Source organism: Thamnophis sirtalis, unplaced genomic scaffold (genome assembly GCF_051295495.1).
Source record: "Thamnophis sirtalis isolate CommonGarterSnake01/CBP01778 unplaced genomic scaffold, rThaSir2_p1.2 scaffold_5, whole genome shotgun sequence".
NCBI classification, from domain to species: Eukaryota; Metazoa; Chordata; class Lepidosauria; order Squamata; family Natricidae; genus Thamnophis; species Thamnophis sirtalis.
This window is the reverse complement of record NW_028261385.1, coordinates 7,026,615-7,038,824: the sequence shown is the minus strand read 5'-3', so window position 1 is coordinate 7,038,824 and position 12,210 is coordinate 7,026,615. Positions and strand designations below refer to the sequence as shown.

Below are 12,210 nucleotides of genomic sequence, written 5' to 3'. Positions count from 1 at the left end.
AGGGAAAGAAAGGAAGGAAGGAAGGAAGGAAGGAAGGAAGGAAGGAAGGAAGGAAGGAAGGAAGGAAGGAAGGAAGGAAAGAAAGGATGGGATTAAATGTTAAATCACAAGTTGAAAGATAGAGATGAAGGCATGTTGGGGGAAGAAAAGGGAAAGAAAGGAAGATAGATAGATAGGAAGGAAGGAAGGAAGGAAGGAAAGAAAGAAAGAAAGAAAGAAAGGATGGGATTAAATGTTAAATCACAAATTGAAAGATAGAGATGAAGGCAAATTGGGGAAAGAGAAGGGAAAGAAAGAAAGAAAGATAGGAAGGAAGGAAGGAAGGAAGGAAGGAAGGAAAGAAAGGATGGGATTAAATGTTAAATCACAAGTTGAAAGATAGAGATGAAGGCATGTTGGGGGAAGAAAAGGAAAAGAAAGAAAGATAGAAAGGAAGGAAGGAAGGAAAGAAAGAATGGGATTAAATGTTAAATCACAAGTTGAAAGATAGAGATGAAGGCAAATTGGGGGAAGAGAAGGAAAAGAAAGAAAGAAAGATAGAAAGGAAGGAAGGAAGGAAGGAAGGAAAGAAGGAAGGAAGGAAGGAAAAAAGGATGGGATTAAATGTTAAATCACAAGTTGAAAGCTAGGGATGAAGGCATGTTGGGGGAAGAGAAGGGAAAGAAAGAAAGAGCGATAGTAAGGAAGGAAGGAAGGAAAGAAAGAAAGAAATGATGGGATTAAATGTTAAATCACAAGTTGAAAGATAGAGATGAAGGCATGTTGGGGGAAGAGAAGGGAAAGAAAGAAAAAAGATAGGAAGGAAGGAAGGAAGGAAAGAAAGGAGGGAGGGAGGAAAGAAAGAAAAGAGGGGGGGAGGAAGAAAAGAAAGAGAAAAAAAGGAAGGAAGGAGGGACAAAAGAAAGAAAGAAAAAAATAATGAAAGAAAGATGATAGATAGAAAAGAAAGAAAGAAAGAAAGAAAGAAAGAAAGAATGAAGGAAGGAAGGAGATAAAATCCAGAATGACTGTCAATTCTGCTCTTTCATGGCCATGTTTTTTTCACCAATTATATATCCTTGACAACTGCATTAAACATCAACTGAAAACACAAAGGAAAAAAGAAACCAGAATGCTCCTCCGATAAAGTTATTATCTCTTTTATATACGCATACCTAGATGTCACTATTTCAAATCAATATACATAAGTGCCTAAGGGAAACTCCCAAATAATAATAATAAAAAAATAGAGACAAGAACATTATTCTTGGAAAGATTCCTTCCGTGTGTCCTCCTGTGAGGAATTCTCTGACTTTGGAAACTATATGCCTAAAAGTGGGGTAAATATGGTGTGTTCAACATTCCTAATCCGATTATCTTACTAAGCCACTTACTAAGACCCTAGAAAGTACCCAGAGAAGAACAAGAAAGATGATCAGGGGCAGAGGTGGGTTCCTACCAGTTCGCACCTATTCGGTAGAACCGGTTCGTCAAATCTACCGAACCGGTTAGAAGAGGTTCCACCAGTGGACCCGGAAAGCAGGCCACACCTACAGAAGAGGCTCCAAAATTTTTGGAAACCCACCACTGGTCCTTGGATATGATTATTCTACACTATCATGCTCCTATTCATAAAACTCAGTGCCTCTGTGGAAGGTAAGGATGACTACTGCGTTTGTGGTGCAATCAGAACATTGCGTGTGTTGAAGTTGTTTTAACGCAAACCAAAGATGCCTTTTAAAAAACAAGTTTACATCCTATTCTTATGCATGCCAGTGCTGTGTGTGAGGTGATTTAAGGTGGTTCTGACAAGTGTCGTCGGCATCTTCATATCCGGTCACATGGGCGGAAAGCCACTCCCATCCGGTCACATGGGCGGCAAGCCACTCCCACAAAGGAGGCCACACCCACAGAGTAGGTTCAAACAATTTTTGAAACCCACCACTGATCAGGGGCCTGGAGGCTAAACCATATGATGAACGACTGAGGGACTTAGTTATGTCCAAGCTAACAAAGAGAAGGATTGGGGGGACATGATAACATGGCTAGTCTAGAGAAAAAGAGAGAGATGGGGGGACACGATAGCAGTGTTCCAATATTTGAGAGGCTGCCACAAAGAAGAAGGGGTCAACCATCCAAAGCACCAGAGGGCAGGACAAGAAGCAATGGGTGGAAACTAGTCAAGGAGAGAAGCAACCTGGAATTAAGGACAAATTTCCCTTTCAATTAGGTCAATTAATCAATGAAATGGCTTACCTACAGAAGTTATGAGTGCTTCATCATTGGAGGATTTTAAGAAGAAATTGGTCTGTAATGGAATAGGGTCTCCTGCTTGAGCAGGTGGCTGGACTAGAAGATCTGTAAGATCCCTTCCAGCTCTATTATCTAATCTAATCTAATCTAACATATTCTCCAAAGCACCTGAGGACAGAAGAAGAAGAAATGGGTGGCAACTCCTCAGAGGGAAATCCAACCTGGAAATAAGGAGGAATTTCCTAGCAGTGAGGACGATTAATTAGAGAAACGGCTTGTCTCCGGGAGTTGTGCGTGTTCCACAGTGGTGGGTTCTGGATCCCGTTGCAATCGGTACGGTGCAGTGCGCGCATGCATACTTACCGCCTGTGATGCTGCAGCTCTTCGGCGGAGCATTGCACAGGCGCTGTACGCTCCATGCGCGTAAGACCCGAAGAGCTCAAATACTGGTAAGGAGCGCGGGCGGGCGGGTACCGTACCGGTAACGCGGGAACAGTACGCGGTGCTCCCAATAGACACCGGTATGCCCGTACCGGTCGTAACCCACCACTGGTGTTCCATCACTGAAGGTTTTCAAGAAGAGATTGGACAACCATTTGACCAGGCTGGTGTAAGGTCTCCTGCTCTATAACTTCAAGATCTCTTCCAGTCCTAGGATGCTACAATTCTACGAAGAACCTCAGGTGCCAACCATAATCCATTCCAGGACTTCGGTCAGCCCCCGATTTGGTCATCACTAGAAGCAAGACTGTGCATGCACGCACAAAATTTGGCGCGAATGGGGAAATCGCCATAGCGCTGTTTGATCGGTACCCTAGGATGTGTTCGCGACCTGAGTGGAACATTTAACGGAGTTTTTGGTCGGCACCCGATTTGGTTGTGGTCTGAGCCTTTCGTGCGCCGAGATTCCACTGTAGGGAGTGATTGGCCTCCTCAGTTCTTTCATACATGGTTTCTATCCATGAATCTAGCATCCTACTATGCACACAGCACAAATGTTTGAATCTCTCTTCTTCTTCTTTTTTAAAAAGGATAGATAAAAAAGTGAAGAATAAAGTTGCCCAGAGTCACCTTGTAGTGGAAACGGGCGACATAAAAATACAATAAATACATAAACAAACAAACAAATAAACAAATTTGAAATTGAGATAGAAAAGGTAAACCTTAAACTTCTGTTAAGATTTGAAGGCACCAATTTTATACTCATAATCTTGTTCGAGTCCGAAATAGCACGGGAAATTATAAATGACAGATTGACAATATTGCTCTTCGTGTCCAATTGAGTCTGTTGTCTTGAAAGTCTACACGATGGGCAACCTTATAGCACCCCATAACACACATACCTACCATATTTTTCGGGGTATAAGACGCACCAAGGTTTTGAAGAGGCAAATTAAAAAAAAAGTTTTTGCACTCTACAAAAACAGCTTGTTTTTTGTCAAAAAAAAGGGCATGGATAGCCTTTAGGAGGCTCGTAGAGTGCTCCTGGGGGCTTCAGGGAGGGCAAAATTTAGCAAAAAACAGCCCCTTTTTCTCTCATTTCTGCCCTCCCCAGTCCCCAGGAGCACTCTGAAAGCCTCCTAAAGGCTACGCACGGCCATTTTGGTGAAGAGGGAGGGTTTTCGGGAGGCAAAAAAATGCTGTATTCAGTGTATAAGACGCACCCAGATTTTCAGCCTCTTTTTTGAGGGAAAGGGTGCATCTTATACTCCAAAAAAATACGGTACATATTATTATTTTTTGGGATAGGGTAGTATATAAGAAATTGGTTCCTTACTTTTTTGACGGTCTTGTCCGGTTCAAGAGCGATGTCTGGAATGTTGGCATCAACCATCAGAGAGAACAAATTCAAAATCAAGTTGGAATATCTGTGGAGAAGAAAAAGGCCCATTAAGAAATAAGCACAAACAGTGAAATGCAGAATCTAAAGTTTCTCTGGGTCAAATTCATCCCTTTCTCAAAAATCAGAACGATCCTTTCTCCAGAAAAAATAATAAAATGAGCACCGTTTTTGCGGGCAGAGGGCTATCAAAACAAACTAAAAAACAAAACCAAAGGAGAAAATGTTTCCCCTTTCGCATTTGAGTATGCAAGAAAAGATAGGAAAGGAGAAAGGGAAAGAGGAAAGACGAAGACAAAGAAGATGGGAAGAGAGCAAGGAAGGAAAAAGAAGGAAAGAGGGGAAGAAGAAAGGAGAAAGAAGAAAGGAAGAAAAAGAAAAAAAAGGAAGGAAGGAAGAATAGAAAGGAAGGCAGGGCAGGAAGAGGGAGGGAGGGAAGAACTTATGTTACAATTTTGTTAGACGTATTGTATAGAGAATCATGTGTGATTTTACTTCCAATGGAGTGAGTGAGTACCGTAAGTAAGTAAGTAAGTAAGTAAGTAAGAAAGAAAGAAAGAAAGAAAGAAAGAAAGGAAAAATAAGGAAAGAGGGAAAGGAAGAAGAAAGGAGAATGAAGAGGGAAAGAAAAAGAAGAAAAGGAAGGAAGGAAGGAAGGAAGGAAGGAATGAAGGGAGGGAGGGAGGAATTTATACAATTGTATTAGAAATATTGTATAGAAAATCATATGTGATTTTACTTCCAACGGAGTGAGTGAGTGAGTAAGAAAGAAAGAAAGAAAGAAAGAAAGAAAGAAAGAAAGAAAGAAAGGAAAAATAAGGAAAGAGGGGAAGGAAGAAGAAAGGAGAATGAACAGGGAAAGAAAAAGAAGAAAAGGAAGGAAGGAAGGAAGGAAGGAATGAAGGGAGGAAGGGAGGGAGGAAGGAATTTATACAATTGTATTAGAAATATTGTATAGAAAATCATATGTGATTTTACTTCCAACGGAGTGAGTGAGTAAGTAAGTAAGTAAGTAAGTAAGTAAGAAAGAAAGAAAGAAAGAAAGAAAGAAAGAAAGAAAGAAAGAAAGAAAGAAAGAAAGAAAGAAAGAAAGGAAAAATAAGGAAAGAGGGGAAGGAAGAAGAAAGGAGAATGAACAGGGAAAGAAAAAGAAGAAAAGAAAGGAAGAAAGGAAGGTCAGGAAGAGGGATGGAGGGAGGAATTTATAAATATTACAATTGTGTTAGAAGTATTGGATAAAGAATCATGTGTGATTTTACTTCAAATGGAGTGAGTGAGTAAGTAAGTAAGAAAGGAAAAATTAGGAAAGAGGGGAAGGAAGAAGAAAGGGGAATGAAGAAGGAAAGAAAAAGAAGAAAAGGAAGGAAGAAAGGGCAGGAAGAGGGAGGAAGGGAGGAATTTATAAATATTACAATTGTGTTAGAAGTATTGGATAAAGAATCATGTGTGATTTTACTTCCAACTGAGTGAGTGAGTGAGTGAGTAAATAAGTAAGTAATAAAGGAAAAAATTAGGAAAGAGTGGAAGGAAGAAGAAAGGGGAATGAAGATGGAAAGAAAAAGAATAAACGGAAGGAAGGAAGGGAGGGAGATTATAATGAGAATGCGGGAGGGTCACAGGGAAGTCCTGCCTTAGCATTTGGCCACCACAATCCCCCCCCACAAGTGATGTCTAGCTGGCCATGCCCACCCCAGTCACCAAGGTGAAGCACAATCCTAATGCGGTCACTCACTGAAATCGAGTTTGAAACCCCTCTTCTCGGTTGTTTCTCTCCTTGATTAAGCTTCCATCTATTGTTTCCCATCTTGCCTTTGGGTGCTTTGAAAAATACTTTGACACCGCCCCCATCTTTGCAGCAGCCCCTCAAATATAGGAAGACAGCTATCATGTCTCCCCTAGTCCTTCTTTTCATCAAACCAGACATGCCCAGTTCCTGCAACGGTCCTTCTTATGTTTTATCCTCCAGCTTCCTAATCGTTCTTGTTGCTCCTTTTTGTTCTTTGCTGCGTGTGCTAAGCACTTCCTCTCTTTAATTTTTTTTCTGTATGCACACTTAAGGATTTTTATGCATCTCCTCAGGTTGTGCTTGAGAAAAATAAGCATTTAGTCTTTCTTCCAGCCTGCAATAATTTATTGGAAGCTTTATCCGGCCCCCTGGTATCCTGGCAGAAGGATTCGTAGCATTTATAGACGACATATGCCATCTTCTGTTCGCATAGGAACATTTCAACCTCATTTCTAAATTTTGGGGTTGGGTGTTTTTTTTTGTGTGTGTGTGGGGTGTGTGTGTGCAGCTGCTATTTTATCATTGCAATGGAATACAGGTAGTCCTCGATTTACGACCACAATCAAGCCCAAACTTTTTGCTGCTAAGCGAAACATGGGTTAAGCTGAGTTTTGCCCCTGTTTTCTGGCCAGAGTTGTTAAGGGAAATCACGGGAGCTGTTAAGTTAGAAACATGGTCGTTAAGTGAATCTGTCTTCCCCGTGGAGTTTGCTTGTCAGAAGGTTATAAAGGGGGGAGGGGGTCACGTGACCGAGACACTGCGACCGTCATAAATATGAACCCATTGCCAAGCGTGTGAACATTGATCACACGATCAGGCAGAGGCGGCAACGGTCACAAATGTGAAAAATGGCCATTAGTCCCTTTTTGTCAACGATGTTGTAACTTTGCATGGTCACTAAGTGAACTGCTGTAAGTCGAGGACTACCTGCATGGGTTCACTTAAAATAAAATTGGGGAGGAGAATGTCAAGAGTATTTAAATACGTAAAATATAGGTATTTTAGCAGCAGAAAGTGTTCAATTGTTACTCCAAAGCTGGAATGGTGTATGAAAACTCAGAGTGGGGTGGAATGGAGTCTGGATTCCCAGAAGGGAGGGGCTGCATTCCTCATTGTCAAAGAGGCAAGGAAGCAAGAAAAGTTTGCTAAGATGGGAGAGGGATTAAATCGCTTCCCGCTAACTCTACAGTACATCTGTAGTTATGCCAATGAATGGCGCGGTGGCCTAGAGGTAGAGCCCTGGCCTCACAATCAGGAGGCTGTGAGTTCAATCCTAGGTAGAGGCAGATGTTTGTCTCTCTGGGCACGATGAGAATATATCTGCTGAATATAATTCTGCATTGGCAACAGGAGTGGCATCCAGCCAGTAAAACACTCAGCTCCATTCAGTTGCCCAGACTCCACCCAGCAAGGGATTACGGGGCCGTTAAAAACAGATGGTGATCTGTAGTTATGCAAATACAGGAGCAACAGTTCATATAGTGACCAAAGTTACAATGGCACCAATTCTCAGCGCTGCAGCCTCCCCCTGGTCATATCATCAAAATTCAGACTCTTGACTCGTATTTATGACAGTTGCAGTGTCACGTGATCACTTTTTGCGACCTTATGGCAAGCAAAGGGGAAGCCAGATTCACGTTGCTAACTTAACAACCATGGTGATTCACTTAACAACCCTAGCAAGAAAGGTCATAAAACGGGGCAAAACTCCCCTGTCGACTGTCTCGTTTTAGCAATAGAAATTTGGGGCTCAGTTATGGACCGGGGGACTTCATAAATTATGAGCCAGTTGCCAAGCCCCTGAGCCTTGATCATGTGACCATTAGGGATGCTACAACTCTCGTTAAGCATGAAACACAATAATAAGTCACCTTTTTTTTTTGGTGCAGTTGTAACTTTGATCACTAAATGAATGTTCGTAACTTTGAGGAATACTATACATGTTTCACAACCATCCAATCCACTGGGGACTTCGGGTCAAGAACAGGTAGTCCTTGACTTACGACAGTCCATTTAGTGATGGTTCAAAGTTACAACAGCACTGGGGAAAAAAAAGACTTTTCCACAGTTCCAATCTCTTGATCCCGTGATCAAAATTCTGACTCTTGGCACCGGCTCATATTTATCTATCTATCTATCTATCTATCTATCTATCTATCTATCTATCTATCTATCTATCTATCTATCTATCATCTATCTATCTATCTATCATTTATTTATTTATTGTTTATTTATTATTTATTATTCATTATTCATTATTCATTATTCATTATTCATTATTCATTATTCATTATTCATTATTCATTATTCATTATTCATTATTCATTATTCATTATTCATTATTCATTATTCATTATTTATTATTTATTATTTATTTATTTATTTTTATTTCTTTATTTTTATTTCTTTATTTTTATTTTTATTATTATTATTATTATTATTTTTATTTCTTTATTTTCATTTTTTTCTTTTATTTTTAAATATAAAAAAACAACATAAAAAAATTATCATCCATTACATACAGCATGTCGTTTGGTTACCAGTATTTTTGCATCCATATCCTCAATTACATTTACAATCACAGATTTTCCATCTAATATAACTAAATACCTCACTTTCATTGTACAGCGTATATTCAATTGCGATGAATATTTTTTTCCCCAATAAACCTAATTCCCTTACATTCTTTTTATTAAAGAGTTTTAATAGATTTTACAAATGTTTCCCCTTCCCCTTCCCTCCCCCTGCCCCAACCCTACCCCCCCTCCAACCCTCCCTCCCTCTAATTTCCCAGAGCAAAATACAGGGTATAAACATTTAACAATCATACACATATACCTCCCAGTGTCCGATAAGATCGCACAGGGCGGGCCTTCTCCGGGTGCCGTTGACTAGACAATGTCGTCTGGCGGCTCCTCGGGGGAGGGCCTTCTCTGTAGCTGCCCCGGCCCTATGGAACGATCTACCCCCCAGAGATCCGGACCCTCCCTACTCTCGCGGCCTTCCGAAAGTCTATTAAGACCTGGCTTTTCCGGCAGGCCTGGGGCTGCTGACCTCTTCAATGAGGTCCAGCCCCACTAAGGTTGAGTGCATGTTGTGTCTTTTTAATTTGCCTTGTCTTTCTATTTTAATTTTTTTTAGTATTCTTTTAAATTGTTTTTATGTAAGCTGCCCGGAGTCCTTCGGGATTGGGCGGCATATAAATTTATTAAATATTAACATTAACATTAACTAACATAAGCTAACTAACATTAGCATCCTACCTTCTCTTGTACTTTAACTCCCCTTTTATTAAGCTAACTTTAGGTAATGTTCCTTGTTCATTCATTCATAAGCTAATTGAAATTTCTTAGTCCGATATTTATTTTGAATATAGTCAATCAACTTTCTCCATTCAAGCTTGTATTTCTCATCTGAATGGTCCTTGCGGTATGCTGATATTTTGGCCATCTCTGCTAAGTTTATTGCTTTTAACGTCCATTCTTGAATAGTAGGCAATTCTTCCTTCTTCCAGTACTGCGCCACCAACAGCCTTGCTGCCGTTGTTAAATTCAGAATCAAATTAGTCTCTATAACTGTACAATCTGTAATTATACCTAACAAGAACAACTGAGGAGTGAACTTTATCCTTTTTTTAAGAATATTTTGAATAATCCACCATATTTTGCACCGGCTCATATTTATGATGGTGACCCAGCGTCCCCTGGGTCACGCAATCCCCTTTGGTGACCTCCTGACGGGAAAACTCAAGGTGGGGGGAGCCAGATTCATTTAACAACCTGTGTCACTAACTGAACAATGCCTCCAGAAGTTGTGAAAGCTCCAACACTGGAAGTCTTTAAGATGATGTTGGATAGCCATTTCTCTGAAACGGTATAGGGTTTCCTGCCTAGGCAGGGGGTTGGACTAGAAGACCTCCAAGGTCCCTTCCAACTCTGCAATTGTATTGTGTTGTATAACAACTTGGACAAAAAGTGACAGAAGACAGAGTCAAGTTATTCTAGTAAACACCTGAGGGCAGGACAAGAAGCAATGGGTGGAAACTGATCAAGGAGAGAAGCAACTTAGAACTGAGGAGGAATTTCCTGGGAGAACAATTAACCAGTGGAACAGCCTGCCACAAGAAGTTGTGAATGCCCCAACACTGGAAGTTTTTGGAAGAGATAGGATAACCATTTGTCTCAAATATTGTATCGCAGTGAAGGCTAACCTTTTTGTCATTGGGTGCCAAATGCGGGGAGAGCGATGGGGGGGCGGTTGTGCGCGTGCATGCCCACACCCATAATTCTATGCACACACCCCCAGACTCCCCCTGCCCTCCCTCCCCGCTTTTGATGCGCGATGGCAAAAAAGTTAGCCACCACTGCCATACACCATTCCAGAGGCTTTCGAGAAGCCTGGGCAGGTGGAAACGGCCTCCCCACCCCCACCCCAGAGACCGTAAACTGTTTTACCACTTCCAGTTTGCGCATTGGGCCATTTCCCGCCCTCCGGAGGCTTCAGGGAAGCCTCCTGAAGCCTCCGGAGGGTGAAAAACGGCCAAAAATCAAGGCCGAAATCAGCTGGCCAGCACGCGCATGTGTGTTGGAGCTGACAGGGCAACGCCTCACGTGCCCTTAGAAATGGCTCCGCGTGCCACATAGGTTTGCCATCACGGGGGTGTAGGTTTCCTGCCTAAGCAGGGGATTGGACTAGAAGACCTCCGAGGTCCCTTCCCACTCTGTTATTCCGTATTCTTTTCTGTATTCTGTACTTAACAACGGTGGCAAGAAAGTTTGTAAAACGGGTGTCAAAACTCACTTAACAACAGAAATTTTGGACTCCATTTGCGGTCGTAAATCGAGGACACATCGGCATTTGCTTCTCTTGTTTCTTTCCTCCCACCAACCCCAAGCCAGCTCCCCTCCCCCTGGTTCAAGTGAATTCAGTGAGCGTGCCTTCGAAGCATATTTCCTTCCCTTTATTTTCGTTAATATTCCCCACTTTCGTGCATTTTATTCCCCATACATCATAAAGCTCCCATAAAGATGTCTTAGCCATTTCCATTCCCTCTCAGTTCAGGCAAGCAGAAGAGAAAGACGGGCTCGCCAGCATGTCTTACGTTAGCGGTCATATTTCAAAGGCAATCAGGCTGCAAATGTTAAGATCCCACATGCTTTTTAACCTGTTCCTCTTACTGTCTATTGGAATTTGTCTCCGACTCTCGGATACATGGAGCAAATCGTCCTGATCTAGGCTTCCGGATAAAGCGTAAATCACAATCTTAGTCCCGAAAAACCCTCTTTTATTTATACGGCTGTGAATTGCCGAGGTGGCGCAGTGGTTAAATGCAGCACTGCAGGCTACTTCAGCTGACTGCAGTTCAGCAGTTCGGCTGTTCAAATCCCACTAGGCTCAGGGTTGACTCGGCCTTCCATCCTTCTGAGGTGGGTAAAATGAGGACCTGGATTGTTGGGGGCAATATGCTGACTCTGTAAACCGCTTAGAGAGGGCTGAAAGCCCTATGAAGCGGTATATAAGTCTAACTATTGCTATTCACAGCCCGCAAACAGTCTGTGAAGATTCTGACAGATGTCTGCTCGAGTTGCCGCAGTCTTTCAGGGGAAGGTTGATAAACACCCACCTTATCTCCCTTAAAAGGCTGCCAGAGATGTGATTGCCACGTGCAGAGCAAGGCCGAACTTAGCACAGAGTCAAACAGAACTTTTTGAAGCTTGCACTGATCAGATGAACTAATTGCTTCCTGCAAACTCACAAACTGTTCGTCCTCTTTTATGTCTTGTGGGAGAGGCCAATCATCTCCAAGCCTTACTCCCAAGTCGCCCCTGTTTCCTTAATTGTTTTTGCCTTCTGGCAGCTCTGCGCATACGGACAAACAGGCTCCCACTGTTCTTCTGCCTCGCTGATGTCAGACTCCGGAGGCAGCAAATAATTACCAGATGGCCTTGGCCCCCTCTCTGCCTCCAACGCAGAGCCCTCGCCCGAGCCTTCCCCAGACTCCAGGACTGGCCCATCTTCCTCCCCAACCTCCTCACTGTGCGAATCTGCTGCCAGGGAGCAAGGACCGTCTGACAGTTATCAGCTGCCTTCAGAGTCAGACATCAGTGGGGCAGAAGAGCAGCTAGAGCCTGTTCTTGATGTACACATGCGCCTCTTCCCAGTGTGCGCATGCACAGAGCTGCCAGACGAAGGGAACGGCTAAAGAACACGGGTCGACTTGGAAGTAAGGCCACAGGTGGACGGTGAATGGCCCCTCCCATAGAGAATAAAAGAGGAGCGAAAGGGGAGTGGAGTTTGCAGGAGACAATTAGTTCCTTCCTGCATTCTTATCAAGTATTGCGGCATCTGAAAG

The 12,210-nt window shown here is 42.4% G+C and overlaps 1 protein-coding gene across 1 annotated transcript in view; it reads right to left on the bottom strand.

Annotated features, from left to right (window-relative positions):
* The window catches only part of PIK3C3 (phosphatidylinositol 3-kinase catalytic subunit type 3), a 137,480-nt gene that overhangs the window by 31,118 nt on the left and 94,152 nt on the right, over window positions 1-12,210 (bottom strand). Inside the window, 1 exon segment of the mRNA XM_087715273.1 lies at window positions 4,010-4,100. Within this exon segment, the coding sequence (XP_087571399.1) occupies window positions 4,010-4,100 (91 nt within the window).